The sequence below is a fragment of the Bos grunniens genome, chromosome 3 (assembly GCF_055505025.1).
Source record: "Bos grunniens cultivar Pamir isolate PY7600 chromosome 3, Bosgru_T2T1.0, whole genome shotgun sequence".
Classification (NCBI taxonomy): domain Eukaryota; kingdom Metazoa; phylum Chordata; class Mammalia; order Artiodactyla; family Bovidae; genus Bos; species Bos grunniens.
The window spans coordinates 109,156,014-109,176,371 of NC_141167.1; the positions used below are offsets into that span (position 1 = coordinate 109,156,014).

At 39.4% G+C, this 20,358-nt stretch overlaps 1 protein-coding gene across 3 annotated transcripts in view; it reads right to left on the reverse strand.

Annotated features, from left to right (window-relative positions):
- Positions 1-20,358, reverse strand: part of LOC147376739 (Fc receptor-like protein 3) — a 44,129-nt gene that overhangs the window by 19,261 nt on the left and 4,510 nt on the right. The window contains exons 3-7 of one of the 3 annotated variants that reach the window (XM_086394531.1): positions 12,080-12,322; positions 11,364-11,603; positions 10,841-11,125; positions 9,726-10,013; positions 8,920-9,195 (exon numbers count right to left, since the gene is read on the reverse strand). In XM_086394531.1, the coding sequence (XP_086250657.1) occupies positions 8,920-9,195; positions 9,726-10,013; positions 10,841-11,125; positions 11,364-11,603; positions 12,080-12,322 (1,332 nt within the window). Of the gene's footprint in view, positions 1-8,919; positions 9,196-9,725; positions 10,014-10,840; positions 11,126-11,363; positions 11,604-12,079; positions 12,323-13,393; positions 13,415-20,358 lie in introns of all 3 variants that reach the window. The other 2 variants (XM_086394528.1, XM_086394529.1) reach the window with 2 other exon arrangements.

The following is a 20,358-nucleotide window of genomic DNA, read 5'->3' on the forward strand; positions in this document are numbered from 1 at the left end:
CCGTGTCACCACTTCTTATATTTTTATTCAATTTGTATTGCTGTAAAATATACATACATACCTTAAAATATTCCACCATAAACCTTTTAAGTGTATAGTGAAGTGGTATAAATACTTTCATAACACTGTGAAACCAACACCATCATCAATTTCCATAACTTTTTTCTTGTAAAACTGAAATTACATGCCCATTAAACAATAAGTCCCTATGCTCTTTCTCCCCAGCCCCTGACAAACACCAGCCTACTTTCTGTTTCTATGATTTTGATTACTCTGAATATATTATATAAGTGGGATCATATAGTATTTGTCTACTTTTGACTGGTTTATCTCACTTACCATAATGACCTCAAGATTCTTCCATGTTGCTGCATGTATCTGAATTTTATTTCTTTATAAGTCTGAACAAATTTCATGTCATGTGTATACCACATCTTGATTACCCATTTATCTTTTAATGGACACTTGGGTTGTTTTCATGTTTTAGCTATAATGAATAATGTTCTGTACATGAGTATATAAATGTCTTTGTGAGAATATATTTTCAATTTTTTCTCTTTTTTTTTTGGGGGGGGGAGTATCCAGAACAATAGAATGGGGGAGACTAGAGAACTCTTTAAGAAAACTGGAGCTACCAAGGGAATATTTCATACAAAGATAGGCACAATAAAGGACGAAAATGGCAATGACTTAACAAAAGCAGAAGAGATTTAGAAAACGTAGCAAGAATACACAAAAGAACTATACAAAAAAGGTCTTAATGACCCAGATAACCATGATGGTGTGATCACTCACGTAGAGCCAGACATCCTGAAGTGTGAAGTCAAGAGGATATTAGGAAGCATCACTACAAACAAAGCTAGTGGCAATGATGGAATTCTGGCTGAGCTATTTCAAATCTTAAAAGATGATGCTGTTAACACACTGCATTCATTATGCCAGCAAATTTGGAAAACTCAGCAGTGGCCACAGAACTGGAAAAGGTCAGTTTTCATTCCAATCCCAAAGGAAGGCAAGGCCAAAGAATGTTCACATTACTGTACAATTGCACTCATTTCACATGCTAGCAAGATTTTGCTCAAAATCCTTCAAGCCAGGCTTCAGCAGTATGTGAACCAGGAACTTCTTTAGAAAAGGCAGAGAAACCAGAGATCAAACTCCCAGCATACACTGGATCATAGAAAAAGAAAGGGAATTAAAAAAAAATCTCCTTCTGTTTCATTGACTATGCTAAAGCCTTTGACTGTGTGGATCACAGCAAATTGTGAAATACTCTTAATGAGATGAAATACCAGTCCACATTACCTGCCTCCTGAGAAACCTGTATGCAAGACAAGAAGCAGCAGTTAGAACTGAACATGGAATAATGGACTGGTTAAAAATTGGGAAAGGTGTACATTGAGGCTGTATATTATCACACTGCTTATTTAAGTCATATGCAGAGGACATCATGTGACGTGCTGGGCTAGATGAACCTCAAGCTGCAATCAAGATTCCTGGAAGAGATATCAACAACTTCAGATATGCAAATGATACCACTTTAATGGCAGAAAGTGAAGAGGAACTAAAGAGCCTCTTAATGAAGGTGAAAGAGGAGAGTAAAAAAGTTGGCTTAAAACTCAACATTCAAAAAACTAAGATCATGGCATCCATTGCCATCACTTTATGGCAAATACATGGGGAAAATGAGGAAACAGTCTCAGATTTCATTTTCTTGGGCTCTGAAATCACTTCAGACAGTGATTGCATCTACAAAATTAAAAGATGCTTTCTCCTTGGAAGAATAACAATGACAAGCCTAGACAATGTGTTCAAAAGCAGAGACATCATTTTGCCAACAAAGGTCCATATAGTCAAAGCTATGGTTTTTCCAGTAGTGATGTACAGATGTGAGAGTTGGACCATAAAGAAGGCTGAGTGCCTAAGAACTGATTCTTTCAAACTGTGGTGCTGGAGAAGACTTTTGGACAGCAAGGAGATCAAACCAGTTAATCCTAAAGGAAATCAGTCCTGAATATTCATTGGAAGGATTGATGCTGAAGCTGAAGCTCCAATACTTTGGCCACCTGATGAGAAGAGCTGACTCATTAGAAAAGACCGTGATGCTGGGGAAGACTAAGGGCAAGAGGAGAAGAGGGTGACAGAGGATGAGATGGTTGCATGGCATCACTGCCACAATGGACTTGGGTTTGAGCAAACTCAAGGAGATAGTGAAGGTCAGAGAAGGCTGATGTGATGCAGTCTATGGGGTCATAAAGAGTCAGACATGACTTAGAGACTAAACAACAATTCACAAGTGGAATTTATGTGTCATATGGTAGCTCTATTTTTAATTTTCTTATGAACTTCCATAGTGGTATCAATAATGATTTTATCATTTTACATTCCCACCAAAATTACGTAACATTTAGAATCAAACTCCATAGCCGGCAGAGATGCTCAGAAGGCTCAAACAAAATCTTGTGTGCACCAGGACCCAGAAACCTCACAGAGACTGAGCCAGAGCTGCCTTTGAGTGTTTGAGTATCTCCTGTGGAGGCACAGGTCAGCAGTTGTCTGCTGCAGGGACAGGGACTCTGGCTGGCTGCAGCAGACTTGGGTCATGCAGCATATGGCATAAGTCCTCTTGAAGGAGGTCGCCATTAGCCCCACCATAGAGCTGCTGAGCAGATGACCCACAAACTGCAGAACAATTATACCAAAAAAATTCTTCACTGTTAAGAAAGTTCTAGGACCCACAACGGATTTCCCAACCTGCATATCCTGCAAAGGGACTGAGAACCCCCAGGGAATTTGACTTTGGAGGCCAGTGGGATTTGATTACAGAACTTCCACAGACTGGAGAAACAGGCCCTTGGAGGGCACAAACAAAACCTTGTGCAAGCAAGCCAGGACCCAGGAGAAAGGAGCAGTGTCCCCACAAGAGACTGAGCCAGGCTTGCCTGTGAGTGTCCAGGAGTCTGTGGTGGAGGTGTGGGTCGACAGTTTGGCCTCAGGCCAAACAACAGGGAGGGAACACAGCTCTGCCCATCAACAGAAAGTAAGATTAAAGATTTACTGATCATGGCCCCACCCATCAGAATAAGACCAGTTTCCCCCACAGTCAGTCTGTCCCATCAAGAAGCTCCCATAAGCCTCTTTTCCTCATTCATCAGAGGGCAGACAGAATGAAAACCACAATCACAGAAAACTAGCCTATCTGATCACATGGAACACAGCCTGTCTAACTCAATGAAACTATGAGCCATGCTGTGTAAAGCCAAGACAGACAAGGTCATGGTGGAGAGTTCTGACAAAATGTGGTCCACTGGAGAAAGGAATGGCAAATCACTTCAGTATTCTGGCCTTGAGAACCCCATGAACAGTATGAAAAGGCAAAAAGATATGACACTGAAAGATGAACTCCCTAGGTCTGTAGGTGCCCAAAATACTACTGAAGAAGAGTGGAGAAATAACTCCAGAAAGAATGAAGAGATGGCGCCAAAGCAAAAACAACACCCAGTTGTGGATGTGACTGGTGATGGAAGTAAAGTCCTATGCTGTAAAGAACAATATTGCATAGGAACCTGGAATGTTAGGTCCATGAATCAAGGTAAATTGGAAGTGGTCAAACAGGAGATGGCAAGAGTGAACACTGACATTTAGGAATCAGTGAACTAAAATGGACCAGCATGGTTGAATTTAATTCAGATGACCATTATATCTACTACTTTGGGCTAGAATCCCTTAGAAGAAATGGAATAGCCTTCATAGTCAACAAGAGTCTGAAATGCAGTACTTGGATGCAATCTCAAAAATGACAGAATGATCTCTGTTCATTTCCAAGGCAAGTTAAAGTCACTCAGTCATGTCTGACTTTTTGCGACCCCATAGACTATACAGTCCAAGGAATTTTCCAGGCCAGAATACTCTAGTGGGTAGCCTTTCCCTTCTCCAGGGGATCTTCCCAATCCAGGAATCCAACTGGTGTCTCCTGCATTGCAGGTGGATTCTTTACCAACTGAGCTATCAGGGAAGCCCAACCATTAAATATCACAAAAATCCAAGTCTATGCTCAACCACTAATGCCGAAGAAGCTGAAGTTGAATGGTTCTATGAAGACCTACAAGACATTCTAGAACTAACAGCCAAAAAAGATGTCTTTTTCATCATAGGGGACTGGAATGCAAAAGTAGGAAGTCAAGAGGTACTTGGAGTAACAGGCAGGTTTGGCCTTGGAGTACAAAATTAAGCAGGGCAAAGGCTAACTGAGTTTTTCCAAGAGAACAAACTGGTCATAGCATACACCCTCTTCCAACAACACAAGAGACAACCATACTCATGGACATCACCAGATGGTCAACACCAAAATCAGATTGTTTATATTCTTTGCAGCCGAAGATGGAGAAGCTTTATACAGTCAGTAAAAACAAGACTGGGAACTGACTGTGGCTCAGTTCATGAACTCCTTATTGCCAAATTCAGACTTAAATTGAAGAAAGTAGGGAAAACCACTAGACCATTCAGGTATGACCTAAATCAAACCCCTTATGATTATACAGTGGAAGTGAGAAATAGATTCAAGGGATTAGATCTGATAGACAGGGTGCCTGAAGTACTATGGATGGAGGTTTGTGACATTGTACAGGAGACAGGGATTTAAACCATCCCCAAGAGAAAGAAATGCAGAAGGCAAAATGATTGTCTGAGGAGGCCTTACAAATAGCTGAGAAAAGAAGAGAAGCTTTCGCAAAAGAAAAAAGGAAAGATATACCCATCTGAATGTACACTTCCAAAGAATAGCAAGGAGAGATAAGAAAGCCGTTTTCAGTGATCAATGCAAAGAAATAGGGGAAAACAATAGAATGGGAAAGACTAGAGATCTCTTCAAGAAAATTAGAGATACCCAGGGAACATTTCATGCAAAGATGGGCTTGATAAAGGACAGAAATGGTATGGACCTAACAGAAGCAGAAGATATTAAGAAGAGGTAGCAAGAATACACAGAAGAACTGTACAAAAAAGATCTTCAAGACCCAAATAACCATGATGGTGTGATCACTCACAACGATCACACAAGGATTCCAATTTCTCCACATCCTGGCCAATACTTGTTATTTTCTGTTATTTTTTATAGTATCCATCCTAATGAGTATGAGGTGGTATTTCATTGTAGCTTTTTTTTGGTCTGAATTTCCCTAATAATGGAAATTATTCCTAGGAAATTCCTTCTCCGAGGATGGAAAGTCACTACTCCCAAATATAACCAGAGTAAGCCTAGGTGTGGAGAAGGCAATGGCACCCCACTCCAGTGCTCTTGCCTGGGAAATCCCATGCACGGAGGAGCCTGGTGGGCTGTAGTTCATGGGGTCGCTAAGAGTCGAACACGACTGAGCGACTTCACTTTCACTTTTCACTTTCATGCATTGAAGAAGGAAATGGGAACCCACTCCAATGTTCTTGCCTGGAGAATCCCAGGGACGGGGGAGCCTGATGGGCTGCCGCCTATGGGGTCGCACAGAGTCGGACACCACTGAAGCGGCTTAGCAACTTATGCCATAGCACCACCTACTGGAAGACAAAAGAAAGGCCTCTAACACTACATCAAACGCACGAGCAGAGGGAAATTCAAGTACCATGAAGAATCACAGTTAATACTGTACCACAAAAAGAAAATGGCAATTTTCCAGAAACCAAACTTACTGTCATAAAATATTATGACCTAACTGAGAAAGAATTCAAAATGGCTGTCATGAAGAAACTCAGCAAGCTGCAAGAAAAATCAGAAAGCCAGACTAAAGAGCTCAGAAATAAAACTAGTAAACAGAAAAAATACCAGAGACATTAAAACTCTTAAAAAGAGCCAAACAAAAATTTTTGAACTGAAGAACTCAGTAAATGTTAATAATGATGCCTTGGAAAGCTTTGGAAATAGATTAGACTTTATGAAAGAGAGAATTAGCAGTCTTGATGATAGAAATTTAGAAATGCTACAAGTATATGAGGAGAGAGAAGTAAGATAATTTAAAAATGAGGGAATTCTCCAGAAGCTATATGACTCTTTTAGGAAAGGCAACATTAGATAAAGGGGTATCCCAGGAGAAGACAGGGAAAGGGGAAGTCTCTCAGTTATATTTAAACAAATAATAACTGAGAGAGTATATTTAAAGAAATAATAGCCGAGAACTTCCCAAATCTGGGAAAGAAATTGAATATACAAATTCATGAAGCTAACACCTAATTATCTCAATGCAAAAAAGACCTTGCACAAGACATATTATATTAAAATCGTCAAAAGTCAATGACAAAGAAAGGATTTTTAAGGCAGCCAGGAGGAAAAAAGGATTGTACCTACATGAGAATCCCCATGAACCTTTGATCAGGTGTCTCAACAGAAACTCTACAGGACAAGAAGGAATCGAGTGACATTCTCAAAATACTAAAAAATAAAAAGTGTCATTCAAGACTATTTTTTCTAGCAAAGTTATTATTCAGATGTGAAGGAAAAACAAAGATCTTCCAAAACAAATGAAAGCTGAGGAAATTCATCAACACTGGTTCTGCTTACAATAAATGTTTAAAGAAGCTCTCTACTAAAAACAAAAAGGCAAAAATACACAATACTTTGAGGAAAGTTATATATAGAATCAGAAAATTGCAACTCAGAATAGGCTTTAAATACTTTATTATAGCATAAAGGTAAAAGGAGGAAGCAAAAAAAAAAAAAAAACTATTGCTACTTCAATTTGGTAGCAATCTCACAGCATAAAAAGAGATAATTTGAGACAACAAAAGCATAAGAGGGGAAGAGGGAAAGAATAAAACTCATATCATTAAATGAAAATAAAATGCTCTCGGCAGTGTGTGCTTCAGTTGTGTCTGACTTTTGTGACTCTACGGACTGTAGCCCACCAAGGCGCCTCTGTCCATGGGATTCTCCAGGCCAGAATACAGAAAATGGACTACTTTATCTATGAGAGCTTTTATGTAGACCTCAAGGTAACCACATAACATAAATCTAAAGCAGAGATACAAAAAAAAAAAAAAGAGGAAATTGAGAAAAATTTCATAGAAAGCCACAAAACCAAGATGACATGCAAAACTTAAGAGGAAAAAAAAGGAGATAGAGAGCAACCAGAAAATAAAAAGGACAGCACTACAAAATAAAATGGACAGCACTAAAGTTTTCCTTTATCAATAACCACCTTAAATGTAAATGGATTGAATTCACCAATCAAAAGACCTAGAGTGGCAGGACAGAGTAATAGAAGATGATACTCCATGCATATGGCAACCAAATTAAAGTGGGTGTAGCCACACTCATATTAAGTGAAATAAGCCTCAAACCAGGAAAGGTAACAAAGGACAAAAATGGATATTACGTAATGGTAAAAGGGACAATTCACCCAGAAGATAGAACAGTGATAAACACATATGTAGCTAACATAGCAGCACCCAAATATACAAAGCAATTATTAACAGACCTAAAGGGAGAAACGGAGAACAACACAATAATAGTAGGGAACTACAACACCTCACCTACATTAATGAATAGATCATACAGGCAAAAAGTCAACAAGGAAATAGCAGCCTTAAAAGAAACATTAGACCAGGCAGTCTTGATAAATTTATATAGAACATTCCATTCAAATGCAGTACAATACACATACTTAGCTGCTCGTGAAACTTTCTCAAGGATTGACCATGTATTGGAACACAAAACAAGTCTCAATGACTTTAAGATTGAAATCATATCAACCATCTTTCTTGATTACAATGGTATGAAATTGGAGATCAACCACAAAAAGAAATCTGGAAAATCACAAATATGTGAAGACTAAACAATTTGCTGAGACACAACTATTGGGTCAAACAAGACAGCAAAGGATAAATGAAACAATGAAGACAAGTGACAATGAAAATATGACATAAAAAAAATCTAACTTTGCACATAAAGGAACTAGGAAAATAACAAATGAAGCCCAGAGTCAGTATGAGGAAAGAAACAATAAAGATGAGAAGATAAATGAAATATATGCTAAAAGCAAAATACAAAAGATTGACAAAAACTAAGACCTACTTCTTTTAAAAGCTAGATAAAAATTGACAAACCTTTTGCTACATTCACTGAGAAAAATGAGACAAAGCTTTGATAAATAAAATCAGAAGCAAAAGAGGAGCTATAACAATGGATGCCCCAAAATACAGAGGATTATATAAGAATATTATGAACAGTTATGTGCCAACAAATTGGGCAACCTAGAATAAATGGACAAATTCTTAGAATCATACAACCTTCCAAGACTGAATCACAAAAAGTGAAATTTGAATGACTAATCACTAGTAAAGAGAAAAACAAGCATCAAAAACTCCCAAGAATAAAAAAGCACAGGATCAGATGACTTCACAGGTCAAATTCTAGCAAATAGTCAAAGGTGATTTAAATCCTATTCTTCTCAAAATAGTTTTTTTAAAAACTGAAGAGAAAGGAATACTTCCTGACATTTTACAAAGCCAGCATTCTGATACCAAAACCAGACAAAGAAAATTATAGACCATTATCTCAGATAACATAGACACAAAAAATCAACAAACTATTAGTAAACCAAACACAACAATACTTTAAAAGGATCATACACTATGATCAAGTGGGACTTATTCCATGTTTGCAAGGATGGTTCAACATTTGCAAATCAGTCAACATGATATGCCATATTAATAAAGTGAAGAATACAAATCATATGATCATCTCAATAAATGTAGGAAAAACATTAGGAATGGCCTAAGTTCCTGAATGTATAGTCAGAGGAAGGAATCCCAGGACTCTCAGGTAGAGGCAGAAGAACAAGGAGTCTGATGGAATGCCCAACCAGCAGGTGGCCTAAAGGAGAGGACATACTCTGTTCTTGTCTGTAACTGCTGTGGGCATATCCTACTCACCTGTGACACTGAGAATCACCCTGTCACTGCGCTGGACCCCCAGGCTATTGTCAGCCTCACAGGAGTAGTTGCCAGAATGTTCTGCAGTCAGAGAAAATTTGAAGACTGCTCTTCCAGAGGGAACTGAGCTGCTTCCAAGGGTGACATTCTCATGATAGAATCGGTACAAGATAGGGGGAGAGCCCCTTTGGGACTCACAGTGAAGTTCCACCACATCCCCCACCATAGCCTGCATCCTAGGAAATGTGAGGGTGAAGACAGGGCGAGATACTGGAACTGAAAGATACAAAAGAGGTGTCAGAGGACTCTGATGCTGTGCCAGACTCATAACCACACTCAAGAAGCCTGAGTGGTGGTTTAGTTGCTAAGTTGTGTCTAACTCTTATGACCCCATGGACTGTAGCCTGACAGGCTCCTTTATCTGTGGGATTTTTTTAGGCAATAATACTGGAGAGCATTGCCAGTTCCTTCTCCAGGGGATCTTCCCAACCCAGGGATCAAACCCTGGTCTCCTGCATTGCAGGCAGATTCTTTACCAACTGAGCTACCAGGGAAGCCTAAATATGGATATATCGCTTGAACCATGAAGAGTAATCTTAGATGATTTTGCTTTCATCACTACTACTGTTTTCAGTTTGCTCCATAAGACATAAGGTGTCTTCAACTTTTGTCATCTTTGCCATTCATTAGCTTCTAAATCTTTACACCTCTATTCCTTTGCCTCCTTCCAAAGAGCTTCATGGCTAATTGACAAGCTAAACACTGACTTGTGAACTGAGGCTGAATAGAAAGAATCGAGAACTTACTTCTCAGTGTGACTCTGATCAGTTTACTGAGGATGGGACCGTGAATGTTGTCAGCTGCACAGTAGTATCTCCCAGCATCGCTTTTCTTCACAGTGAGTATCTGCAGCACCGCCGACAAGGAACGCTGGGTCTTTCTTCCCAAACTTCTTACTGTGCCCTCTCTGTGCCAGGAGAATGTGACAGTCCCTGTACCCTTGGCTACTGAGCAGATAAGGAGCAGGTTTTCTCCTTCAGTAAGCTGCCCCTCAGGGGGCTGGATCTCTAGAGTTACATCAGACACAGGGATTCCTGGGAGGACACAAGATGACACATGAAGATTCTCATGGCAGAAACTTCAGGATCAAGGAGAAGGCTGGTTCTGCCATGAATAAGTCAATAGCAGCAGACACAATAAGCAGGGGGCCAAAGTGAGCAACAGGGAATTAAGTGTGTGTGTTATTATAAAGGTAGCAAATACCCCTCCCACCACACACAACAGTTCCCATCCTTGGAGAATGCAGTGATGGGTTCTTGATCTTAAACCTAATATTGATAGCAGTCACATTTTATGGACACCTATACTTAAGGAATCTTTGTTGCACCAATGACCACAAAATGAGTAGTCTTACTTCTGTTCAAAAGAAACAGAACCCTGAGAATACTACTTCTATCCTAAAATTCAAGCCCCTCTCCTATCCTTCAAGACTCTTCTCCATTCTCACCCCCATCTTCCCATGTGTTTTTCTGATTACACCAGTTCATGTTTAATTTCCTCTTTTATTTTGGAATATGTTTAGGTCAACAAATGGAAGAAGCATAGGGCCCTCTAAAGACTGCATGTGGTCATCTGTGCTTCTAATTATCTGTGGCCCTTGAGAGAACATATGCTGTATGGCTCTGTCACCCCCAAAGGGCTGGGGACCCAGCAATTGATCAACAATTGCTATTAACTGAGTTAGATGGAAGAGAATGTTCTAGGGACATTAGGCCAGTGTTGAACCTATAGTGAGAAGGATATCAGGATAGCAGAAACCTCCTCTTGGTTATGTTCACTGTCCCAGGGAGCAGGAAATGTCATTGCTCTGCTTGCATCTCCCCAGCTCTGACTCTGGAAGAGCAACTCCATAAATACTCACTCTGCACATATAACTGGGATCTCAAGCTTCTTTTTCTGATAGGTGGAGTCACTGACTCTGCCTGGCACCAGTAAGACTCTGCGTCTTCACTCCACACAGTGGGTAATTTGAGCTCTGGAGAGCTGCTCCAGCATTTCCCCAAAGCCTTGTCTTCTCTGAAGAAGCAGAATTGAAGCTGAATGTGTGACCTCTGTGGAGGGAGCCACGTCTCACATTTCAGGGTCACCGGGCTCCCCTCTGTGGGTGAGGAGGGGCTGGCTATCAGCATAGGAGGGGAAAACAGCTCTAGAGAGAAGAACAAACACAGTTCTCAGGGTAGCGCAGCTCAGGGATCCTGGAAAGACGCATATGAGCACTCAGCATCAGCCAGTAGAACACAAGGACCCAAGCAGGTGGAATCACCTCCCATCTCCCTCCTAGGACAGGAGGCACTTCATGAAATCCCTGATGATGAGCCACTCCCTAAATCGTCACACACCGTTTCCCTGCTGAGTCCTATTACCCACAGAAGGGCAGCCGTTACCTTGAACTTGAATCATTAGATGTTTTGAAATTTCTTTATTCCATGTCCAAAAGCCTCTCACAAGAGCAGTACAATGATATTTGTCATTGTTCATGGAGACTGACTGTAGAGTGAAGCTTGATTGAATTTGTATTTCATTTCTGTAAAATCTTTTTTCTTTTGCTTCTTCTCTTGCCTGGCATCTGAGAACAACCTCATCTCCTTCAAAGACAGAGTGTGGAGCCTGAAGGATCAGCTTGTCTGCAAAGAGTAGAGGAATGCACTCAGTGTATTCCCTGATGCTTCTTTCTTCAAACTCTCATTTCTGCACATGAAGAAAGAGCTATGATCCTGTACACCTGAAAATACCCTCCATCAACATTTCTACATGGTCCCCAAACCCAGTTCTCCCTTATCCTAGGATAATGAACTCATTTCCAGAAAATGTCCTTAGGCAATCCCCATGCATATGGTTAAAAGAGGAATTTTATACCTCATCTTTCTTCTGACTTGAATCTGTTTTACCTGGTGATTTCTGACTTATACTTCTCTGTATGGAAAAGATGGACAAGACAGCATTCTGTCGCTGCCCTATCTCCTTATTTCCCCCCTGGGGTCAGTACATCAAATATCCTCATGCCTATTTACAATCTTATCTCAGCTCCCATCAGTTCCCCAGCCCTTAGACATACTGCCCAGGGGTTTAGTTTCAGAGACCACCCCCTTTCCTTTCTCACCAAATGAGAAATCCACATGTACGGGGTCACTGAGAGAAGATCTTTGGGTCTTGCATTTGTAATATCCAGTCTTGTGTATTTGGATCTCTTCAGACTTTTTATTCAACAAATTCTCATTATAATACCAATATATGTCTCCTTGAGCTGGAGAAAGGGAATCCCTGCACGTGAGAGTCACTTCATCTTTGTGGAAGTTTGTGGACCATGGAGGGTTGAGGAGAAGGAAAGCTTTTGGAGTTACTCCTGAAGACGAAATAGGGAAGACAAAGGCAGGTGAAGGTGAATGGGAAGTGGGTGGAACATAGGGAAAGGCCCAGCTGCAACTGCGAGTTTTCTGGACTAATTCCTATTAGGGACAGGATTGGAAATGGAGCAATACCTCCATATTAACTTGGAGAAATACCTCATACAGAATCCGTTCTTTTTTTTTTTTTTTTTTGCCTAGTGGTGATGGGGGTATAGGTTCCTGGAATGGGCTCAGAAAAGTTCAGGAGATATAATTTAGAGATGGATGAAGACTGAGCTATATTTGAGGGCCTGTAAGTGGGCTGATTCTGAAAGCTCTTGTCCTACACATTCTTGTCAAGGGAAAAGTGAGCCTGGGATGTATATACCTCAGAAGCAGTTTCTAGACTGAAAAACCAGTTCCTCCTTGGTTGTTAATATTTAATGAGCAAGATTTTTTTCACTTACAATTCTTTTAAACCTTGCTTAATTTTAGATTCTATGGGGAGGGCAATGTTTTTCAACTCTCCATCTAAGGTGAACATAATCAGCAATTGATACACGACACACGAAAAAAGATTAAACAAAGGGGCATGGACTGCTTGCATAATCATATTTGTGTATATAATTGCAAATGACCAACGGCACCATAAATTGAAACAGTTCAGTGACACGAGTTTCTTTTGGAGATATATAAACATTTGGCCATAGCATTTCCCTCTGTGAATAGGAGCTATTTCTGTGTTCTTTGATCGTGGCACCGGCTTGGACATACAGAGGGCGGAGTCTTAGGGAATACAGGAGATTAAATCCGAGGATCTTTAAACATCAGTTTCCTGCCTCTGTCGTTCCTTCTGCAAACATTTTCTTCCCTTCTACACTATGGCATTCAGTAATAGGGAAAGAACTGAAGCCAGGAGAGATCAGAGGAGGGTTTGCTCACCCACTATCGCAACAGGTGTGACCTCAGAGTAGCAACACCACTGATGCTGTTGCATTACCACAGGCCTCATTTATGGGGACAGGTAGTGCTGGCTGGGAGGATCAATGCCCAGAGACCGGGAGGAACAGAGAAAAGGGAAAACTGACCTGATTGATCTCTTCCAGGAGCTGTGAGGGAGCCAAGATTTAAAGATTAGCACAGAGCACAATTTTTCAAATCTTTTCACTTAGACAATCTGAGAAATGTTCCAATAACACAGCCACCACCACTCTTTTAGTTTTTCCTTCCCATTTCTTTGCCCCCATTCTATGATTCCCATAGTCCTCAAACAAACAAAAAAAGAATAGCCTGTAATTTGCTTTATAAATATGAATGACTTGTATCCACAACCTTGGCTCATCTCTTAGCAGCTTCATAGTTCATTCCTTCCCTCTCTTCTCTAGCCTGAACTCAGCAATGTAGAGAAGGGCTTGTAGAAATGATTTATTCTCCTCTCATTTCTTGGACATTGTTCCTCCTCCTTTTTTGATCTCTGGTTAAATTATGGCATCAAGTCTCAAGAAGGGAACCATATTTCTTAGTAGATCTTCCCTTACGCACCTAAATTTTGAAAATAATTATTTATGTGAGGGATATAGAGAGGGTTTGACAGAAAGAAACATCCAAACTTCCTACAAAATGAAAAAAAAAAAAATTGGTTGAAGAACCAAGGATAATATAATTGATTTGCCATGCTGGTTGTATGCAGAGTCTTTTAGTTCTCCTGCAACCCAACTCTGCTCATTTTCTATCTCTTGTGTAAAGAAAAAAATGTTGCCTGCCATTCCAGTTTGTACAAGGATCAAGCTATTAGCCACCACAATTGCCCACAGTGTACTCTGCAGGAAGTTCAGGATAAAGAAAGACAGGAGACATTCTGTGCTTTGGATATATTGGCTCCTTAGATAGGATGCATATCTAAGGGAAATTTTCAAGTGACCCCAGATTCTTAAGTCTTCCTATACAGAGGAAAGCACTAAAATCATTGAGATTTCTCTTCCATGTGATTAGCAGTAACCTTTTGATGGTTGACTACATGTTTTTCCCACCGAAAAAGTTCATGTGTATGTTCTGGCTCCTGCCTTACTTCTTCAGACCAGTTCCTTGGAGCTGAGAGGCTGTCTTTTGGACTATAGTCCTCAGTAAGGTTGCAAATAAAACTTGACTCAAATTTTACATTGTGAGCTTCTCTTTCATTCAATGGTATTGGTGATCACAAAGGGATCCAGAGCAGACTTCATTCCTTTGCCTTAACTCTACAAAGATCCGGAGCCCTGATACCAGCAAGGACTCTTGTGACCATTCTTCTCCTCTGCGAACTTAGACAAACTTGGATGAGTCCCTCCTGGCTCTCGGATCTCCCAATTATTGGTTGATGGTCCTGAGTTTTATTCTTTGATATATGACAGGGATCTAGCCTCTGCCTCCCCCAACCCCAGTTTAAAGGTACTGGGGGAGCCTGGTTGAAAGACACTGAGCGTTCTAGACTGGGTGAAATGAGGGGCATCAGAAAGTCAGCCCCCAACTAACACTCCAGCCTTGTTTATGTCCCTATGGAATTTATTCTTATAGGTACTTGCTTAATTGGAAATCAAAGGAAATCTTGTCCTAAAGTGGCCAAGATAGGCTTATTTTGACATTTCAAGACTGATTAGAAGAAAGTCAGCCTGATAAAACATGTTTTCAAAATTCTGACCTTAAAGGTTGTAATAAAGCCCTTCCAGGAGGAACTTGAATTTCTCTCCTTGTGCCTTTGAGAAGTAAATGTTATATCTGGACTTCTGAGGCATTTTATTCTGTGTTTTGAGGGCGAAGTCTCTGTCATGGTAAGGTACACATATGGTGTACATTTGGCAGGCAATTGAATCAACTGGGATTTCAAGCAGTCATTTTGTCTGGCTATGCCAGCTCTTGGGAAAATTTGTTATAAAGAATACTAGCCCACATGAAAAGATGCTCAACATCACTCATTATCAGAGAAATGCAAATCAAAACCACAATGAGGTACCATTTCACACCAGTCAGAATGGCTGCTATCCAAAAGTCTACAAACAATAAATGCTGGAAAGAGTGTGGAGAAAAGGGAACCCTCTTACACTGTTGGTGGGAATGCAAACTAGTACAGCCACTATGGAGAACAGTGTGGAGATTCCTTTAAAAACTGGAAATAGAACTGCCACACAACTGAGCAATCCCACTGCTAGGCATACACACCAAGGAAACCAGAATTGAAAGAGACACATGTACCCCAGTGTTCATCACAGCACTGTTTACAATAGCCAGGACATGGAAGCAACCTAGAGGTCTATCAGCAGACAAATGGATAAGAAAGCTGTGGTACATATACACGATGGAATATTACTCAGCTATTTAAAATAATGCATTTGAATCAGTTGTAATGAGGTGGATGAAACTGGAGCCTATTATACAGAGCGAGGTAAGTCAGAAAGAAAAACACCAATACAGTATATTAACGCATATATACGGAATTTAGAAAGATGGTAACGATCACCCCATATGCAAGACAGCAAAAGAGACACAGATGTAAAGAACAGACTTTTAGACTCTGTGGGAGAAGGCAAGGGTGGGGTGATTTGAGAGAATAGCAATGAAATATACATAGCATGTGTATTATCATATGTAAAATAGACTGCCAGTCCAGGTTTGATACATGAGACAGGGTGCTCAGGGCTGGTGCACTGGGATGACCCTGAGGGATGGGATGGGGAGAGAGGTGGGAGGGAGGGTCAGGATGGGGAACACATGTACACTCGTGGCTGATTCATGTGAATGTATGGCAAAAACCACCACAATATTGTAAAGTAATTAGCCTCCAATTAAAAGAAAGAAAAAACAAAGAATCCTAGCCCATAAAGGGCCTTTGTCATTTCAATCTTTGCTGTGTCTACCCGTGCAACAAAGGCATTAATTTCTTAGGCTGTTTGGGGGAATAAACTTTCTGTATCTTATGAAAGCTGCATCCTTTGCATTCTCTTCTGAGAATGCCTCTTGTGTCTTATGGGTTTGAGTCAGTATTTAGATACTATTCAGGGCTTCTCCGGTGGCTCTAGTGGTAAAGAACCAACCTACCAATGCAGGAGATGTAAGAGATGAGGATTCAATTCCTAGGTTGGGAAGATTCCCCTGGAGGAGGGCATGGCAACCCACTCCAGTATTCTTGCCTGAAAAATCCCATGGACAGAGACGACTGGTGGGCTACAGTCCAGAGGGTCACAAACAGTCAGACACAACTGAAGCAACTCAGCATGCTCACAAGATACTATTCATCAACGACCAGACAATGGATTCTTATTTAAAGAACTTAAGGAGAAACTTCTAAACTGGTAAATTTTTAGAGAGCTCTGAAATTAAAGAGCTATTCTATTGTTGCCTATGAAAAATACTACACATATGTAACAGCTAATCTTAAAAACTCCCTTAGTTTAGAGGAACAAACAAAAACTGTTTGGGGAAGTTTTATTTGTGGTCTCAGCTTCCCTTCAGTGAGCCTTAAAGATGCTAACAAAAAATTAGCTTAATTAATGTAAGTTAGGTAGATTAACAGAGAAATAAGAAACTGAGGGGAAAGTCAAGAGACTTCTAACAAGGTGGAAATTTTAAAAGGGCTTATCTCAACAGGATGGAAATCTTTAGATGGTTATTAGGAAATGAGATAAATAAAATAGATGCTGATGGGATTAAAACAAAGGTTTTGAGTTAACACTACCTGAGGTTGGATAGACCAAAGGGACACCCCAGTTGGTCCCTGCAACAGTGTAATTCACTCTACTTATCCCTGTTTTGAAACAAAATTTAAAGGCTGGAAGAAAATTACACTGAGATACCTGACTAGCATTTACTTGGGACAACAGTGAGATCAATTAATCAAGTTAAGACTGACAAAAGGGCCTGTGTCCCTGGGCTTGACCCCTCACTGGGGACCCAAAAACCTTTTACACACAAATGGATTAAATGGCCAGGGTGATAAAAAGGAAAGTTTCAGGACTCCTTTTAAGACCAAAACTTGTTGATGGGGTCCTGATGGAGGGAGGGTAAAGCTAAAGGTATAAGAGTTATACAACTGAAATGAAATCTTATAAAAACTGGAGTATTTGCATGAGCTTTCAATGAGATGGTTACATCTCTTTCACCTAATTGTACTGTGGGATAGACATTACATCTCTGAGCAATGCTTCCCTTGCCTTGTATTATAAGATGGAGCATATACATCTGCCCCTTGGGCAGTATTAGTTAAACATACTAAAAGAAACCAATAGAGTTACCTGAGCCCACACAGTATAAAGTAAAAACTGGGGCTAATATTCAGGGACTAATAAAAGCAATAATTTTTTTATTTCTCTAGGATAGATTGCTATGTTTAACTTGTCAACTCATAAAGAGTGTCCTTATTGAATATCTTGTATACACTTTTGAAGACATAATAAATTGAATCTTAAAGTTCTAGAATATAGAACTCTTGACTTCCAGTTTAGCTGAATATCATCTTGTTGATATATTAAAAAAAAGTAAATTAAAGAAAATATAGCTGGATATAGCTGGGCAAATCAACTTTTTAAAATCATTTGGGCAAAAAAAATAAAAATAAAATCATTTAGGCAGCAGACCAGTTCTTTGGGGAATTAAAAGCAACTGTCTTTGTCCCTCAAATGGCTACAAATCAGAAAATACAACTCAACAGTGACCTGAGACTGAGCCTAATTAAATCAATCAGGTTGAATCTGAAGCTGAAGAGGGGAAAAAAGGAAAAAAGAGACCTTTTAAAACTCAAACTGCTGGCACTCTTGCCTCCTGAGATGGCCCACACTCTGTAGAGTGTCTTTCTTTCAGGACTGCCTTCCTTGCCTTTTCAGATGGACTGTGTTCTGTCTGTGGAATATGTGTCTCTCTAAATAAATCCACTTTTTCCCTGTCTAAAACAAAAACAAACAAAATAACTCAAGCTGCTGGAAAGTTTCTCTCACCCAAAATCTAATTAATGGCCTTCTTAAGGATTTATCAAGGACAGATACAAATCTCAAAGGCTTTTCCACAAATAGTAAAAAGCCTTCATCATCTGAGCAAAAAATTTTTACAACAATTGTTATTTATAAATTGGTACATTTGTATTGTAATACCTCATGACAAAGTTTTAAAATGAAGCTATGCGATCTCAGTTATGTCTTTACACATCTGTGAGCATGTCTGGTTAGAACTGGACATGCAACAACAGACTGGTTCCAAATTGGGTGTACATCAAGGCTGTATATTGTCACCCTGCTTATTTAACTTGTATGCAGAACGCATCATATGAAATGCCAGGCTGGATGAAGCACAGGATGGAATCAAGATTGCTGGGAGAAATATCAATAACCTCAGATACTCAGATGACACCACCCTTACGGCAGAAAATGAAGAACTAAAGAGCCTCTCGAGGAAAGTGAAAGAGAAGAGTGGAAAAAAAAAAAAAAAAACATTCAGAAAACTAAGATCGTGGCATCTGGTCCCATCATTTCATGGCAAATAGATGGGAAACAATAGAAACAGTGAGAGACTTTATTTTGGGGGGCTCCAAAATCACTGTAGATGGTAACTGCAGCCATGAAATTAAAAAACTCTTGCTCCCTGGAAGTAAAGCTATGGTCAACCTAGACAGAGTATTAGAAAGCAGAGACATTTCTTTACCAACAAAGGTCACTCTAGTCAAAGTTATGGTTTTTCCAGTAGTTGTGTATGGGTGTGAGAGTTGGAGTATAAAGAAAGCTGAGCACTGAAGAATTGATGCTTTTGAACTATAGTGTTGGAGAAGACGCTTGAGAGTCCCTTCAACTGCAAGGAGATCCAACCAGTCCATCCTAAAGGGAATCAGTCCTGAATATTCATTGGAATGACTGATGTTGAAGCTGAAGCTCCAATATTTTGGCTACCTGATATGAAGAACTGACTCCCTGGAAAAGACCCTGATGTTGCAAAAGATTGAAGGCCGGAGGAGAAGGGGACAACAGAGGATGAGACGATTGAATGGCATCACCGACTTGATGGACATGAGTTTGAGAAAGCTCCGGGAGTTGGTGATGGTCAGCGGAGCCTGGCGTGCAGCAGTCCATGGGGTCGCAAAGAGTCAGACACAACTGAGCGACTGAACTGAATTAAGTATGTTATACAGATGATATATCTTTACCTTCAGATAATATTATCAAAATTAAATTTATAACAAATCTCTATCTAATAGACTTAAAAGTAGATACTTACAAATTAAATATTTTTAAATGTTTTAGAAACTTACCCAAGTGAATTTAAAATTCACACAATCTGGGAAATATTTGATATTAAATTAATATTTGGTATTATATTCAAGTTTGTTTAATTAATACAGATATGTCTTACTTTTATTACACTTAGGTTTACTAAAATTCAAATAAGATCATATTATCTCTGTTATAAAATTTATCAGCAAGAAAAATAGCTTGGGATGATGGGTGACTTGGTCTCATGTCTCATAAAGTTTTCATGGGTAAGCTAAATAGAACTGTTGAAAACAGATTAATTTAATATTTACAAATGGGGTAAGAACTTTGAGGTGAACACTTAAGAAATAATTGTGTTTTATGGTACATCTACTTGAAAATATTTTTTCCAGATTTTTGATTTCTTAAAACTTTAGAATTTTTCTAAGTGAATTCAAATGAGGAAAATTTATTAAATATCAGATCATTTGCAAATAAAATAATGAAATATTAATTACTAAATATAGGCTTCATTTTACAGAGAAACTAAAGATACTTGGAACTATTAATAAAAATTTTGGTGCCACACTAAAAAATATCCTATAAAAAACACAAATTTTTAGGAATCATAAATAATATTTATGTTTTCCAATCTACAGAATGCTAATGTAAGAGACAGTTCATCATTTCTTACTTCTTAGTGTCTACTAGAAATTAAGGTACTTAAAAGTTAAGAATTCTAATTTATATATAATCTAAAGTACTAAAATTATTAAAGGCAATATCTTTGTGTAAAAGGAAAAGGATTAAAGAATGGACATTCATTTTGTTATGGGAAAAAACAGTCA